This window comes from Marmota monax, unplaced genomic scaffold (genome assembly GCF_021218885.2).
Source record: "Marmota monax isolate L192 unplaced genomic scaffold, Marmota_monax_Labrador192_F-V1.1 WCK01_AAM20220418_F8-fsc00065, whole genome shotgun sequence".
Lineage (NCBI taxonomy): Eukaryota > Metazoa > Chordata > Mammalia > Rodentia > Sciuridae > Marmota > Marmota monax.
The window spans coordinates 3,200,170-3,218,876 of record NW_026694038.1 but is presented as its reverse complement, the minus strand read 5'-3'; the positions used below and the strand labels follow the sequence as shown (position 1 = coordinate 3,218,876).

Below are 18,707 nucleotides of genomic sequence, written 5' to 3'. Positions count from 1 at the left end.
AATAACATCTGCAATGCAGTGTTAAAGAGAGAAACAATGTCAAATTATATTTGCTATGTTAAATAGTAATAGATTTTAGAAATACTTCTTTTCTTTTTAATATTGGTAGGAAAGCTAATTTCTTATTAAGTGGTGACATTATGACTGATACATATATATATATATATATATATATATATATATATATATGTATATATATATACATATGGAAGTATATATGTGGTGTGTATATCTGTATATGTGTATAATAAAACATGAACATGTATTTTAAGGAAGTCTCTAGGTATAAATAAATACATTCATGGTTATACATATATGTTTGTACATACACACACATATACATACATATGTACATCTTATAAAACCCCAAAATTCTGACTTAATTGTATGCTTGTATGAGAAATAGGATAACTTTATCACTGGAATTTTAGAAAATATTGACATTTATGATATGATTGTTTTTCTTCATCTAGATGAATTAATCATTTCTAATATGGAACCACTTTTGTATTCTTGAATTCCATTCAATCATTATGTATTATTTTCCTAATTCCTTTACTGGACTACTCATTCAAATTTGACTTAAAATTTTTATATTAAAATCTGCAAATAAGATAGGTTTATAATTGTTTTTATTCCATGTTATCTTTATCATGTTTAGATATCAAAATTACACTGCACCATAAAAATAATTTGGAAATTTTATTACATTTTGTATGATTTGGGGGCATGTATAGCATTGGGATTATCTGAGTATTTCTGGTCATGGTGTATTTCTGACACAATAGCTCTTTTTAAAATTTATTTTTTCTAAAGGTATGAATTTACTTATGCTTTTTTTCTGTACCAGGGTTAAATCATTTGATTTTTCCTAGAAAAGAACCCATTTTAAAAAAGATTTTGCATGAAGTAGTATAAAGTAGACTTTATGCTTTCGAATTTTCTTATTTGTTATTTATCCTTAAATAATTATTATTTTATATAGTTTGGTTTTTCTCTCTCCCTTTCCCCTCTCCCCCCCACCCCTCTCTCTCTCTCTTTTGGTTCCAGGGATTAAATCCAAAGGCTGAGAGCTAAACTCCCAGCCCTATTTTATTTTATTTTGAGACAGGGTCTCACTGAATTGCTTTGGGCCTTGCTAAGTTGTTGAGACTGGCTTTGAACTCATAATACTCCTGCTCAGCCTACCAAACTGCTGGCATTACAGGCATGCAGCCTGACACATGGCTTTCTCTTTCTTGAGTCACTTAGCTATTGGTTGTCTATTTTGTTAATTATTTAAAAAAAAATCATCCTTTTAAATTATTTATTTGTTTTATCCTTTGCCTTTTCTCACCTTTGTTAATGCCTTATTTTATGTTTTTCCTTGGATATACATGAAAGTAGGGTGTATTTTGACATATTATACATACATGGGGTGCAACCCATTACAATTTTGATCACGTTCTTGTGGTGGAACATGATGTGGAGTTACACTGGTTGTGTATTCTTATATGAGCATAGTAAAGTTATGTCTGATATTCATTCTACTGTTTTTCCTATTCCCATCCTCCCTCCCTTCCCTTAATTCCATTTGTCTAATCCAATGAACATCTATACTTTCCCCTACCTACCTTCCCTTTTTATGGGTTAGCATCCACATATCAGAGAGAACATTCAACCTTTGTTTATTTGGGATTGGCTTATTTCATTTAGCATGATATTGTCCAGCTCCATCCACTTACCAGCAAATGCCATAATTTCATTCTTATTCATAGCTGAGTAATATTCTATTCTGTATATATACCATATTTTCTTTATCCATTCATCTGTTGAAGGGCACCTAGTTTCGTTCCAAAGCTTGGCTATTGTGAATTGAGCTTCTATAAATATTGATGTGGCTGCATCATTATAGTATGCTGATTTTAAGTCCTTTTTATATAAACCAAGGAGTGGGATAACTGGGTCAAATGGTGGTTCCATTCTAAGTTTTCTATGGAATCTCCATATTGCTTTCCAGAGTGGTTCCACCAGCAATGTATGAGTGAATGTTTTCCCTCACATCCTCCCCAGCATTTATTGTTACTTGTATTCTTGATAATTACCATTCTGACTGCAGTGAGATGAAATCTGAGTGTAATTTTAATTTACATTTCTCGAATTGCTAGAGATCTTGAACATTTTTTCATGTATTTTTGACCATTTGTTTTTCTTTTTCTGTGCGATTCATGTTCAGTTCCTTTGCCCATTTATTGATTGGGTTGTTCGGTTTTTTGTTTTAAGATTTTTGAGTTCTTTGTATATCCTAGAGATTAATGCTCTGAGATACAGGTGGTAAAGATTTTCTCCCATTATGTAGACTCTCTGTTTATGTTCTTGATTGTTTCCTTTTCTGTGAAGAACTTTTTTTAGTTTGATGCCATCCCATTTATTGATTCTTGATTTTACTTCTTGTGATTTAGGATTCTTGTTGAGGAAGTCTGTTCCTGAGCCAATATGATAGAGAGTTTTTATTCTAGTACACACAGGGTCTCTTGTCTAAAGCCAAAGTCATTGATCCACTTTGAGTTGAGTTTTGTTTAGGGTTAGATATAGGATTTCAATTTCAATCTATTACATATGGATTTCCAGTTTTCCTAGCATTTCTTTTCTACAATGTATGTTTTTGGTTCCTTTGTCTAGTATGAGATAACTATATTTATATGGGTTCTTCTCTTTGTCTTCTATTCTGTACCTTTGATCTGCATGTCTGCTTTAGTGCTAATACTATGCCATCTTTTTTTTCTAGTGTTTTGAGAATGAATGGATGATGAATTTTGTCAAATGCTTTTTCTGCATCTATTGAGTTAATCATGTGGTTCTTGTCTTTAAATCTGTTGATTATTATGTTGACCCACCTTGTATCCCTGGAATGAACCCCACATTGATCATGGTGCACTATCTTTCAAATATGTTTTTGTATGTGATTTGCCAGGAGTTTATTAAGAATTTTTGCATCTATGTTCATGAGGCATCTTGGTTTTAATTTTTCTTTCATTGATGTTTCTTTGTCTGGTTTTTGGTATGAGGTTGATACTAGCTTCATAGAACAAGTTTGGAAGAGTTCCCTGATTTTCTATTTCATGGAATAATTTGAGGAGTTTTGGTGTAAGTTCTTCTTTGAAGGTCTGGTAGAACTTGGCTGAGACTCCATCTGGTCCTGAGCCTCTCTTTTTTTGGTAGGCTTTTGATGGCGTCTTCAATTTCATTGCTTGAAACTGTTCTGTTTAAATTTTATTTGTCTTCCTGGTTCAGGTTGGGTAGGTCAAATATCTCTAGAAATTTATTGATGTCATCATGATTCTCTATTTTGTTGGAGTATAGATTTTCAAAATAGTTTCTGATTATTATCTGTATTTCAGTAGTGTCTATGGTGATATTTCCTTTTCCATCGCTATTTCTTGTTTCTCTTAGTTTACTTTTGCCTCAGCTCTTTTAGTTAGAAATCCACTTAATTTCATTATTATATGATATTGATATAAATACTTAAAGCTATGATTTTTATTTTGAAATATTTTTTGAGTTGTAGATAGACACAATGCCTTGATTTTATTTGTTTATTTTTATATGGTCCTGAGGTTAGAACCCAGTGCCTCACATGTGCTAGACAAACACTCTACCACTGAGCCACAAACCCAGCCCCTACAATTTTTCTTTTACTTATTTAAGTGTGTATTATATAATATAACATGTAACAAGTATAGTTTTAACAACATTTTAAAAATTCTACAATTTCAATTTTTTGTTTTCTTTTAATAGTTATCTAATATCCAATTGGAAAGGCAATTTGTATACATTCTAATCCAGATGTTGTAAAATTTGAAAATAGGTTTCCAACTCATTATACTCTATGTGAAATTTATATTTCCTGTTCCTCAGAGAGGTATAAGAGCAATATCATTTTATATATGTATATGCTGGATCAATTCCTGTATACAGAAAGAAGAAAATATATATGATGGATAGATGGATAATAATGCTAACGTTAGCTTGATAGTGTACCATACAATGGTATAACAGTCAGTTAAAATTTCACAGCTGAATGTCTAACAGTTTCCTAAGTCACAGGTGTGTATGTTCTCCACAGAGTATACCCTACAGAGTCTAGACATTTGTGTTGATCAGGTATACTGTTAAAAAAATGAATGAAAGGGAGAAAACAGAGAATAATAAGAAGACATTATAAGGAGAGTCAGATTCAATACCAGCTGTGCCTGTGTGAAATCTGGAAAAATTATTTCAATTTCATAAAACTAATTTTAATCTGTTATTGAATAGATTTACTAGATAAACAATAACATCTGCCTAACATCCAAAATTACTATATTCTATTACCTGATCCATTTGTAAGTGACATATATGTATATAAAAACATTTTAATACACACAAGAAGCTTATAAAAATATTCTAATTTTTTCAGTCACTCACAAATTATCGATAATTGCTCATGTGAAAGAGACAAGGAGGCTCAGCTGGTACCAAATGTTCTTTAATTACTGGTTTCCACATTATTTCCAAATGACCTTTAAAGTCTGCCAAAGAATAGTGAAATTGACTGAAAAGGGACTTATCCCCTCTTGTCTCTACAACTCTATTTTCAGAATTGGTCAAGAACAATGGTATTGGAGGATAAGTTAAAGGATAGAAGATATATGCATGAAATGGAGTATATGTTACGCTCAGGTTATTTTAGGATGATTTAGGACCTGACCAAGACCATAAGCATCATTTTTAAATTTTGTGAAATAGAGTATGATCACTTAAAAATCGTGATTTTCAACTTATGTACCAACAAATTTCAAATGTTCAGCATTAGTAATCATTAACAGATTATTTCTTTTTAAACCAATTTCAAAATGACTTTTCAATTGTTCCCTGAAACAGTTATCTTCAGAGCACCTATGTTTTCAATTACAATGGTCATTTATCCCAAATCCCACTACTACACATCATCTCTACTGCTAACACTCAGGACCAAGTCACTTTCATCTATTGAAACACCTAATTCTTTTGTTCTCCTGTTTTAACCCGTGTCAAGGATTCTGGCTATTTTATAATAGACAGAGTGATCCAGATAAAACTTAAGTTGGATCACATGACCTTTCAGAGCACTCCAACACAGTCCCCTTCCTTTTGGAATAAAAATGCAAATCCTTCCAAGTTCTACAAGACCAATGGAATTTTAAAACAACAGCCTTTACAACTTCATCTCTCCCTGCTCTCTGTCTTTCTCATTCTGTGCCAGCCATAGTGATGTGCTTATTGTATTTCCTTTAACTTTTCAAGCACTCCCTCATCTCATGCCATTTGCAATTATGGTTTCCTTTCCTAGAATGGTCTGTACATATATTTACACATGACATATACTGCTTCCTCACTTCCTTCTGCCCTTCTTAAAGGTTATCTTAATACCTGACATCTTCCTGACCATTAAAATATAAAAATCACCTCCCTTTTCTAGCTCTAGGCTGAAGATCCTTCTATCACTTACCAGACACTTAGGAAAGCAGTACCACATCTTTTCTTTTGCGGGGCTGGGGGCGGGGGGGAGGCACATGTTTTCTGTCTGTTAGGAAGTAGTTCTTTGGGGTCAGATGATTTAGTTTATTCACTGCTACATCTCCAGGGTCTAGAATTGTGTCCAGCACTCACATAAATAAGCAAATATAGGGTAAGTCAATGAATATATAAAATAAATCCAACTTCAGACTTGGTGATCCTCTTGGCTAACCAGCAAGAACAGTGCAAAAAGAACAGGATCTTCTGCTATAAAATGTACTCTCCCTTAGGCATGTCCTCTGAATTTAATCATGCCCATACTGCAAATTGTCACTTATTACCTTGTCCACTTGACACGTCACATTTTGGAATTTGGGAGCAGTAGCCAACTCGGATGTTTGGATCAGTGGTAAAACACCAGGGTGACTCAGCCCCATCTGGATTTCGGCAATAATTTTCTCGTAGGTCCCTATTAAGAATAAGCATGGTAATATAAATTGTCTGAGTTCTTACATCAATAACCTTAATGCTGTTAAATTCCTAGAGGCCCAGAACGTATGCATGTTTACAAATAGAATTCTAAGTTTATGGACTTGGGATAATCGTGACATTTTGAATTCAGCATACACAACTGACAATGCCCGAATCACTGAAATAAGTGCTGTCAGATGTCAGTTGTTCTTTCCCCTACATGCCTGGAGTTCCACAAAAACATTACTGCTTCAAGAAAGAGAAGAGCAGCCCCTCTATATTCCTGTTACTGATCCTCAGGGTTTGTACTCTTTACTGGTACCATTTCAAAACACTGTTCTCTTGTTTATTACATTTCCATGGAGCATATGTAATATAGAAACAAAATGTATCTCTCTCTACTGAAGAAAAGTTATTAATAGTTATTAACTACTCTTCTTTAAAATGGAAGAGCAAACTATAACATTTCACACAAAAAAAATCTGATAGCTGTTTCCTTTAATTCTGTATTTCTTTGATGTTTTTAATTTGCTGAATAGATACAGTTTAATAACAAAATAGTTCTTTCTTGATTTAGAGATTACCAAAATATTTATAAACATTTTGAGAAAATTAATCTCTAGTTACAGTTCATAAAACTAATAATACAGCAAGTAATCAGTATAGTACATGTGCATCTTGTATCAGTATTTAGAGTTCCTTGTAAAAAAATTCATGCTAACATTCTCAATACTAAAAAGGATTTTAGTGGCTTTCTCTCTTAATATAAACTTCACATTAAATAAAATGTAGAATTTATTATTTGTTTTCCTGAACTATGCTATTTTTAAACAAGAATATATTTTCTTTTATCAATTCCTGGGAAATTATTTTAATTAAATCAATATTAAAACTATTAGTATTTGTATTTCATAGGTCCAATTCAAAGTACTACAGTTTAATTAATACCCAAATTGACCAACAGAAACTAAAAAGGTTCTAAGGAAGGAACTTCCATTTGCTAAGAAAATCAATAAATAATATTCTATCTTGTCAAAGTAGGTCTTGACAAAAACTATGTTGTTAAAGGGTTGAAGATAATGTTTGACAATAGTTAAAGCTATTATATAGGAAATGTTTACATGATAATCCATATTCAAATCTTTAGACTTTTTAAGAAACTATTAACTAAGATCAAGAAACCTTTTATTTTCTTCAAACCATTGTGTACTTATATTTTAAAAAATTATGTTCATATGAAATATACACATTAAATTTTACATAAAATTTGTTCTAATTTGCAATATTATATAAAGAATTTCTGAGCTAAACTATTTTATATTTTTAATTTAAGGCAAGATAATTAAGTTAATATTGACATAAAAATTCTTAGTTTGGGACCACTTATAGAATCTATATTTGGAAGTACTTTATTAGCCTAGATTAAAGAAAAATGAAAGTAAAGGTTTGTCCCAATATTTTCCCCAAGATTTTTTATTTCACTTGCAGAAAGAATTATTTACAATAAATAAAGTGAATTCAAATCTATGAGATTCATTACAGGCAGTATTATTTAGCTATGGTTATAAATGTAGTTATAGATCTTCAAAATTATCATTTGTATGGAATTTCAGTATTAGGACAGACAGTGTTTAATAGAAATGGAGACACCTGGTCAGCATTCCCCTTTATGCTAGGTCACAGATAGTAAAATTATTCTGAGCAAATTTTGAGTTTCATTTTTACAGTAGAATAACACATCTCATACTTTGTTTTTTGATGTTTATGTTTAGTTTTTCTAGCCAAATACCTGAATTAATAAAAAATGATTTAAATTACAGTAAGACATAACAGTTATACTTTTTTGAGAATTAGTTTTTAATTGGGAAGTCTATGAATTCAGTTCCTAGAATCATTCTTTTTTTCTTAAGACAAAATTCATTGGGTACTTGTACATACACAACTTCTTCTTTGGGTATTGCCAGTGATTAAATGTTAACTAGTGTGAATGGCTCCAACACTGCCGCCTTTTGTGCCTTTTAGCTAATCTTTTATCATTTCCTTTGCTTTCTTTACTTTGATATGTATTTCTGAGTGGTAAAACACATGGGTCAGAAATAAAAGATGAATTGCTCTGAAGGAAATGAGAGAAATAAAATCATAATGACAACTATAAATTTTGTTATTATAAAATAATTCAAAAAATTGCAGCACATGGATATTTACTATCTGAACAAATTGCTGAATAAGTTAACACACACACACACACACACGCACACACAAAAACACGTACACATACATAAATATTTTTCTCTCCAGTGGATGAACCATGAATTCTCAAAGTTCGTCATCCTGCAATGTTTGGCTATCTTATTAAAAGTCAATTACATAAAGTTAATATATGTTATTTATAGGTGCTATTTCAGCAAAGCCATCATGAGTGACATGTGTGTTATAAATTCCAAAAGCAATCATTTTACATTCCTCATAACAAGGTGGACAATTTAAAAACAGATGGGCCCTGGACCGGGGCTAGGAGCCCGCGGAAACTGTGTCTCGGTCCGGGTCCTGCTGAGGGCAGGTCAGGACTCACCCATTGCTTGGGTTGCCTGGCAAGGGGAACGAAATGCTGCCATTCGCATAGGATACCAACATGGCAGAGATCTGATGTCAGCAGAAAGCGGTGGAGGAGAGATCTTCATCAATACCAGCGGTGACATAAGCAGTTGGTCTTCTGGTAAGGGGGGTGAGGCTCAGTCACCCGAGTCTCCTCAATTTGTCCTCGAGCCGGAGGGAAGGAGCCGGGCCGCCGCCAGCCCCCGGAGCAGGCCCAGCGGCTCGCCAGCGTGGTGACCGCGTGACCCCAATTGGAGAGGGGGCGGAGCGGAGCCGCCACCCACACCCGCCAGGTGGGCAGACCCACGACCCAGTAGTACATGGGCGTGGTAGGAGGGGCAGGGCAGAGCCGCCCTTCGCGCTTGCAAGGTAAACAGACCTGTGACAGCCTGGCGGGTCAGGCCCAGTGGCCTGCCAGTGTGGTACACACGTCACCCTAAAATACTTGGGAATCAACCTAACAAAAGAGGTGAAAGACTTATACAATGAAAACTACAGAACCCTAAAGAGAGAAATAGAAGAAGATCTTAGAAGATGGAAAAATATACCCTGTTCATGGATAGGCAGAACTAACATCATCAAAATGGCAATATTACCAAAAGTTCTCTATAGGTTTAATGCAATGCCAATCAAAATCCCAATGGCATTTCTTGTAGAAATAGAGAAAGCAATCATGAAATTCATATGGAAAAATAAAAGACCCAGAATAGCAAAAACAATGCTAAGCAAGAAGTGTGAATCAGGCGGTATAGCGATACCAGACTTCAAACTATACTACAGAGCAATAGTAACAAAAACAGCATGGTACTGGTACCAAAACAGGCGTGTGGACCAATGGTACAGAATAGAGGACACAGAAACCAATCCACAAAACTACAACTATCTTATATTTGATAAAGGGGCTAAAAGCATGCAATGGAGGAAGGATAGCATCTTCAACAAATGGTGCTGGGAAAACTGGAAATCCATATGCAACAAAATGAAACTGAATCCCTTTCTCTCGCCATGCACAAAAGTGAATTCAAAATGGATCAAGGAACTTGATATCAAATCAGAGACGCGCCGTCTGATAGAAGAAAAAGTTGGCTACGATCTACAGTCGGTGGGGTCGGGCTCCAAATTCCTCAATAGGACACCCATAGCACAAAAGTTAATAACTAGAATCAACAAATGGGACTTACTCAAACTAAGAAGTTTTTTCTCAGCAAAAGAAACAATAAGAGAGGTAAATAGGGAGCCTACATCCTGGGAACAAATCTTTACTCCTCACACTTCAGATAGAGCCCTAATATCCAGAGTATACAAAGAACTCAAAAAATTAGACAATAAGAGAACAAACAACCCAATCAACAAATGGGCCAAGGACCTGAACAGACACTTCACAGAGGAGGACATACAGTCAATCAACAAGTACATGAAAAAATGCTCAACATCTCTAGCTGTCAGAGAAATGCAAATCAAAACCACCCTAAGATACCATCTCACTCCAGTAAGATTGGCAGCCATTAGGAAGTCAAACAACAACAAGTGCTGGCGAGGATGTGGGGAAAAGGGTACACTTGTACATTGCTGGTGGGACTGCAGATTGGTGCAGCCAATTTGGAAAGCAGTATGGAGATTTCTTGGAAAACTGGGAATGGAGCCACCATTTGACCCAGCTATTCCCCTTCTTGGTCTATTCCCTAAAGACCTAAAAAGAGCATGCTACAGGGACACTGCTACATCGATGTTCATAGCAGCACAGTTCACAATAGCAAGACTGTGGAACCAACCTAGATGCCCTTCAATAGACGAATGGATAAAAAAAATGTGGCATTTATACACAATGGAGTATTACTCTGCATTAAAAAATGACAAAATCATAGAATTTACAGGGAAATGGATGGCATTAGAGCAGATTATGCTAAGTGAAGCTAGCCAATCCCTAAAAAACAAATGCCAAATGTCTTCTTTGATATAAGGAGAGTAACTAAGATCAGAGTAGGGACGAAGAACAGGAGAAGAAGATTAACATTTAACAGGGATGAGAGGTGGGAGGGAAAGGGAGAGAGAAGGTAAATTGCACGGTAATGGAAGGAGACCCTCAGGGTTATACAGTGGAGGGGGTAGAGAGAGAGGAGGGGAGGGGAGGGGAGAGGTGGGGAGGGGGGAGGGTGGATGATGGGAAAGGCAGCGGAGCACAACAGACACTAGTATGGCAATTTGTAAATTAATGGATGTGTAACTGATGTGAATCTGCAATCTGTGTATGGGGTGAAGGTGGGAGTTCATAACCCACTAGAATCAAAGTGTGGAATATGATATGTCAAGAAATTTGTAATGTTTTGAACAACCCACAATAAAAAATTAAAAAAAAAAAAAAAAAAAAAAAAGAATACAAAAAAAAAAAAAAATAAAAACAGATGGCATGTGGCTGTGTCTGTCCAGCAAAAACTGAGTGGTGAAACCAAATGCACCATAGAGAATGCACTTAACAACTATATAACTGATATCCTAGGCCAGTTTCTTTGCTTAATTCATCTTAACTCTTGTTTCACTTCACTTTTCAAAAGTCCAGAAACAATTGATAACCTTCATTTAAGCTATTAAAAATACTTTTCACAGATCTTTATGCTATAAATTTTAACATTTGAAGTGCTGACCTAAATCAAGTATGCCTCTCTTGTAAGAGAAAAACATATGTAATGCCCATCCCTTAAGATGATATAAAATTTAAGGGCTGAGGATGTGGCTCAAGCGGTAGCAAGCTCGTCTGGCATGCGTGCGGTCCGGGTTCGATCCTCAGCACCACATACAAACAAAGATGTTGTGTCTGCCGAAAACTAAAAAAAAATAAATACCAAAATTCTCTCTCTCTCTTAAAAAAAAAAATTTAAGAAGGCACTAGTTTGAAACATGCATGGTTATCATTACCACTAATTGATTTATTAAACAGAACTTCAAGAGCAAAACTGTGATCTGGAAAAACCTAGAGATGTGTGCGTAAACATAGGCCTTCAACATTCTGAATCAGTATTACCTAGTAGGCTTTTTTAAATGATCATGTGAGGTCAAGTTTCAGACTAAAGAGATTCAAAACTCTGAATAGCAGACTACTCTCCCACTTTACTACTGATTATACTTGGGCACAATATTGTTAGAGGATTGCTGACACAGATATTAGTAAAAAGTAATTATTCTGCCATATTTTCCCTCAGAGTCTGCTACAATTTATAACATTTGTCTAATTTACTTACTTGCACTTGAAATTTTCAGGAGTTATGTCATGCTGGTGAGGATATTGAGAATCCCAACGTTGACATGGAATTCCATTCCAAATGGTATTGATGGTTCCCCTATAACCTTCTCCTTGCCCTTGAATGCATTCAGTTGTTTCCATAGGGACATCAGTGTCATTCATAGTACTGTGAGCTATTGGTAGTAAGAAATATAAATTTATATAAAATATTTCAAGATGTCATCCACCTCTTAAAGTTCATTTGCATTTGCATTACTAGAATTTTTTGTTCACTTCTGTTTTTATGATAACTGGAATAGAAATTTGACTTAAACTTATTACTCTCTCTATTCCAATTTTCCTCTCATTGCAACACCCTTAATTAGTTTATTATTGAATAGTTCTTTAAAACATTTTATTTTAACATAACATTATAACTTATACATACTCAATATTGTGGTATTTATGAAGTGACTGTGTTATCCCTAAAATGCAGTTGCTTAAATATATACAAAGTCAGTAATGCAGTTAACCATGTGTTTTCTCTTATATTATGAATACCTTTGAAGTGAATATATAAAATTTTTCTCTTAAATCAACTTGTTGGTATTAAAAAACAAATCAGTAGTTCCTGGGAAGACCTATTTCCTGCTTTTTTCCCTAGTCTAATTGCAATGATTACCATTCTCCATGAAGATTATGTAACGCTCCTTAATTAAAAAAAAAAAATTCAGAAAATAAAATTTTTGGTGCTGTTCTTGATTTATTTTTTTCGATTTTTTATTCATGCATTATAACTGCACATATAGTGGGATTCCTTTCATATTTATATATGCATTCTATATAACAATTTAATTTGAATACTATCATTTCCTAGTATATATCTCCTTTCCCTTCCCTCCTCCCTCTCTCTGACCCTTTCATTCACTCTAATGATCTCCCTTCAGTTTTCATGACAGCCTACCCACCTGCCACCGCCAAGTTTCTTTTCCTTTTTTTTCTCAAGTATCTATATGAGATAAAATATATAATCATTGATTTTCTGAGTTTGGCTAAAAAGGTTAACATAATGTTCTCAAGTTCCATTCATTTTCCTGCAGATGATAGAAATAATTTCATTCTTCTTTATGGTGAATAAAACCCCATTGTGTATATATATTTTCTTTATCCAGACATTTAATGACAGACACATAGGCTGGTTTATAGTCCAGCTATTGTAAATTATGCTGTGTCAAAATGGGTATGCATATACTGCTTCAGTATGCTGACTTTAATTCTTTAGGAATTAATACTGAGGCATGGTATAGCTAATAGCTCCATGCCTAGTCTTTTGAGGAACCTTATACTGATTTCTATAGTGATTGTACTAATTTATAATTCCACTGAGAGTAGAAAAATGTTCCTTTTTCTACACATCTGCTCCAGCATTTATTATTGTTGGTATTCTTGATAGTTGCCATTTTAACTGGAGTGATATGAAATCTTCAAGCAGTTTTGATTTAAATTTCCCTAATTACTAACAGGGTTGAACAATTTTTCATGTATTTTTGGTCATTTTTATTTCTTATATTTTTATTGTTATTGTTTTGGTGTTACATTTTAAAAGTTCTTTATATATTCTGGATATTAAACCTCTGTCAGGAGAGTAGCTAGCAAAGATTTTCTATCATTCTCTAGTTTCTCTGTTCACATCCTTAATTGTTTCCTTTGCTGTCCAGGAACTTTTTAATTTGGTGCCATCCCATTTATCAAGTCCTGACATTATTTCCTGATGTTTTAGATATCCTGTTAAGAACGTTGTTGCCTTTATCTATATGCTGGAGTATTGACCCTATGTTTTCTTCAAGGAGCTGCATAGTTCCTGGCTTAATTCTTAGATCTTTGATCCATTTTGAGTTGACTTCTGTGTGAGGTGAGAGATAGGAATTAGCCTCATCCTTCTACATATACATAACCAGTTTTCCCAGGATACTTTGTTTACAAAGATTTTCTTTTCTCCAATGTCTGTTTTTGGAACCTTTGTCAAGGATCAGATGACTATGTGTGGGTTTGTCTTTGTGTTTTCTATTCTGCACCATTTGTCTATGTATCTGTTTCATGCCAGCATGATATTTTTGTACTACAGCTCTGTAGTATAATTTGAAGTCAGGTATTGTGATATCTCTAGCATTGCTTTTCTGGTTTATAATTACTTTGGTTATTTTGGGTTACTTATACTTTCAAATTAATTTTAAGACTTTTTTTCTAGTTCTGTGAAGACTTTCATTGGTATTTTGAAGAGTACTCCATTAAATCTATATATTGCACAAAATTAAATTGGTTTCTCTCTCTCTCTCTCTCTCTCTCTCTCTCTCTCTCTCTCTCGACTGGGAATTGAATCCACAGGCACTTTACCACTGAAACACATCCCTAGCCCTTTCACCCTTTTTAAATTTTTATTGTTATTAAGACAGGGTCTTGCTAAGTTGCTTAGGGCCTCACTAAGTTGCTGAGGCTGCCACCGATCTTGTAATCTTCTGGCCTCAGCCTCCAGAGTCACAAGGACTGTTACGGCATGTGCCACCATGCCTGTCTGGATTCTTTCTTTCTGTGTTTCACATTCACTCAATGAAAATGTAACTCACACTATTCTAAAGCAACTAAAATACATCAATTTTCTCAAAGGGAATATGATTTCATAGAGCAAAGTCAATATAAACTTTCTAGCTACTTTATAATCTAAATGAACATAAAAGATGTTTCTAGATAGAATTCAAGTTTTTAATCCATCTAAAACAGTTTAAGATTTAAAATAAATTTCCTTCATTCATTCTATAGTAGAATGAGATGCACCTCCTTTACTAAGAAGAAACCAGAATTAGACATGCCTTCAGAGATTAGAAATTTTTCTATATTTAACAGTACAAATTTATTTAAATGACACTTAAATTTCATTTAAATTTATTTCTGTCATACAAATAATTACTACATTATGTGGCTGAATCTTTCGTTAAGTTTCATGAACTATGCTTAAGAAAACTAAGTAAAACCTTAGTTTAAGATTATTCTATGAAATTTTGTGAGTAAAAAACATGGGAGAAGATTACATTAATAACCACCCAACCACTGTGTACATAATTTCCCACTAATTCCTTCTAAATGACTTTATTTCAACTCATTTTAAAATGTTTAATTTTTTTTTTACTTCAGAGGATAGAAATAAGGTTAAGAAACATTCTAAGTTAAAAATAAATTCAAGTAGAGATAAAAATATCCAGAAATTGAGCTATACAAGGCTAATTGACAGGTGATAATCTAGAAAATGGAAATATAATGGTATTGTAGTTATTGACTCAGGAAGACCAAATTGTCAGAGTAGGAAAGATTACTTGCATAGAAAAAGTTAGTACTAGTTAACCAGGTCATTCATGGGTTTAATTATCACCTCAAAGTCTTTGATAAAATACAAAATCAGATGGATTTCTTAGATCCTGAGGAATTGTATCACATCAAAATAAATGTTATTCAGTTATGATATTTCTGATGATTTGAGTGATTAATGATTTGAAGAGTCTGAATATATGGGGGAAGTTTTTGAATAGTGACAACTCTAAAATGGGTCAAGATTGCCAATATGTATTTCACCTCTAGTTATATAACTATGACAGAAAAGAAGAGAGAATAAAATTATTCACTGGATATTAAAAGAAAAGTTTTGATTCCCCCTGATGCTTTAGTTCAAATATGGATTATTTCCTTTGAAATTCATGTTGAAATTTTTTATTTGTTCTAATTAGTTATACATGACAATAGAATGCAGTTTGATACATCCTACATAAATGGAGTATAACTTCTCATTCTTCTGGTTGTACATGATAGAGGATTATATCAGTTGTGAAATCATATATGCACATAGGGTAATAATGTCATATTCATTCTATTATACTTCCTACCTTCATAACCCCTTTCCTCCCTTCACTCCCCTCTGTCTAATTGATTGCCATCATTCTGGTACTGGGGGGTAGGGGTTTAAGAAGTGATTAGTTCAGTAAGAGGAATCAATGCCTTTTTGGCAGGGGTGGGCTCATTCTCTTAAGAATGAGTGGTTTAAAAGTATGGCTTCCCTTGTGCTTTGTCTCCTGTCCCTGTGCCCAGTTGCTTTTGAGCTCTTCTGTTGTGTTTTGCTGTAGTGTGAAGCTTTGCTAGATTCTGGCTCTCAATCTTGGACTTTCAGCCTCTAAAACCATGAGCCAAAATAAACTTCTTATTTTCCATAAACTTCCCAGACTATGATATTCTGTTATAACAACAGAAAAGAGACTAAGACACATACCTCTTGGGCACAAGTTCTTGACCAAAAAACTTATTACCTCTGTCAAGACTTAAAAGTCCTGACAAGGGAAGGAAGTTCATAGCTATGGACAGCTAATATTAAAGACTCCCATGAATCTTTTCACAGACTTCATTGCATGCCTCAAGCAACCCAATTCTCTTATTTCCATATTTAATTGTATATGGTATGTTTTGTGTATTCATTACTGAACCCTTTTCCTTAAGTATTAACCTAGTGTGTGTACCTAGAATCCACAGAACCAAACTCAGTGAGCCCAGATGTCAGTCAAGGCTGCCATTGGCTAGATATGGACACTCACACCTCTGAAAACCTAATTCAAGACCAAGCCTATCAGAAATTAACATACTTTGTTCCTTGGACCTTGATATGACTTTCTGGATAACAATCAAGACAATAAAACAAAAAAAGGAATAAAATATTCAGACATGATTGGAGATTTGGTCATTATGTGATGAATTTCTACACAGGGAAACATGTTTAGAGGGCTATTTCTTCTACTATGTGAAGGAGTGGGGGAAAGGAGCAAACAGTCTACCTACAGTGTTAATATCAGGTTAAATATCAAATATCATTTCTGGAATTTCTTATCTGACAAGAGTGACTAGAATTTCAAAGTGATTTTTTCATAGGTAACTTTTTAAAGCAATATATAGAGCCTTAAGTTCAAAAACAAATTTAAATACACTTCATAAAAAGGGAGATTATTACAATAAATAAATTAGCATAATTCATTAGGAAATCAAGACCTGGCCTATGCAGTGAGTAACTTAAGCAACCACATGAGCAACAGAAAAATATGAAGAGGTCATAAAATTTAAAGACAAACAGAAGATACATATTTTCCTTATTATAAGGTTTTTCTTTTTTAATTTTAGAGTGTCTGTGATAAGATAGATCTACACTGAAAAGTTCTATCTCAAAGAAAAGACCTCATTTGTTTAAAAAAAATGAGAAATATTTTATGTCTAATATAGCCACTAAAATTTCAATGTCAAGTTCAGAGACCTGCGTTGTTGGTGTTAATTCTGTATCTCAACTGCAGAGGTTTTCAACCAAATTTAGAAATTTTCAATTTTATAAAGAGTAACTATAAAAAAATCTTCATCACTTGAGACATTATGTTGACTTTTTTTCTAAGCTTTCATTAACATATTTTAAAGCCTTTAACATACTCACCACATATTCCCTAAAAAAGAACAGAGTATATAAACAAGGTTAAATACAAAGATGCATTTTCTATTCAGATGAAAGAATTCTAATCATTTGACATATTCTAATTTGGAAGTAGAAAATATTTTTTTTTGAATTTCCAAAATTACACAATACAAAGGATTACTGCATATGAATTGCAAGACAATATTATACCAAATAAAATAAATTTCCATTAACTCTCATCAAGATGTAAGAAAACTTCATCAAGATGTAATAAAGTCTAACAACAGTATTATTTTTCATCTTATTTTAAAAGTATTTAATACCTTTATATGCACATGTAATATATATGTATTATACACATACATGTATTATTATTATTTTTTATACTGGGGATTAAACCTAGGGGCCCCAAACCACTGAGCAACATGCCCAGCCCTTTTTTATTTTTATTTTTATTTTGAGATAGGGTCTCACTAAGTTGCTTAGGGCCTCACTAATTTGCTGAGGCAGGCTTTGAACTTGCTATTCTCAAGCCTCAGACTCCAAGCCTCTGGGATTACAGGTATGTGCCACCTAGCCCAGCTAACTTCTATTTTTTTTTTCTTGTGTTTTAATTCATTGAAAATATTTTCTCATGATTTTGACCACAAACTTGTATTATTCAGTCAGTATTTATAAGAACAAAGTACCTGCTGGAATCAGTGTTTTCTGTATTCATCTCATTTGACATTTAGCTGTTAGAAACAACTTCATAAACAAAAATTCCATAAGTCTAGTGACAATGTGTAGGATAAATAATATAGGTGAATAAAGATATATTAGTATAATTACAAGTACAATATTAGTTTATATAATTTGCTAAATCTTTGATAAATAAAAGTTATGATGAAACTTCATGAAGCTATTTAATAAATACTATCTAATGAGGACCATGGTGAATGATTTCTCCATAGACCATTTAACCATGATATAAATGTTTGATCTTTGCTGCTCACATACTTACTATCCAAATAAAATGAATTATTCCTTAACTGCAGTAAAATAGATTCCGTCTACTATCCTACTGTATAAATATCAAAACGTGGTGCAAAAGCAAAACAAATATTTCAGGATAATTGATTTGGTGAGGGCTGTTAAATATTGGGAAAGGCATTCCTTTGCACTTAATCTTTTAACATGAGACATGAACAAGGGAGGGTTTTAAAGAGTCTCTAGTGGCCAAACTAAGTGTTAAAGAAGTACAGAAACTTCTCCAAACATCAGATGAAGTTAATCAAGTTGAGATGAAGCAACATGTTTTCAAATGCAGCATCCCCATATTCACAAATATTTTTCCAAGTATTTCTATCAAGTTCACACTGAAAATATCAGGAACTCTTCTGAAAGTTCCTCACAGATAAAATATTTTGCCAGGGGTGT

At 33.5% G+C, this 18,707-nt stretch overlaps 1 protein-coding gene across 2 annotated transcripts in view; it reads right to left on the bottom strand.

Annotated features, from left to right (window-relative positions):
• Hgf (hepatocyte growth factor) overlaps positions 1-18,707 on the bottom strand; it is a 78,805-nt gene that overhangs the window by 24,007 nt on the left and 36,091 nt on the right. For both annotated transcript variants that reach the window (XM_046464202.2, XM_046464203.2), the window contains 2 exons: positions 11,820-11,994; positions 5,859-5,986 (listed from right to left, as the gene is read on the bottom strand). In XM_046464202.2, coding sequence (XP_046320158.1) covers positions 5,859-5,986; positions 11,820-11,994 — 303 coding nt within the window. The remainder of the gene's footprint in view (positions 1-5,858; positions 5,987-11,819; positions 11,995-18,707) is intronic.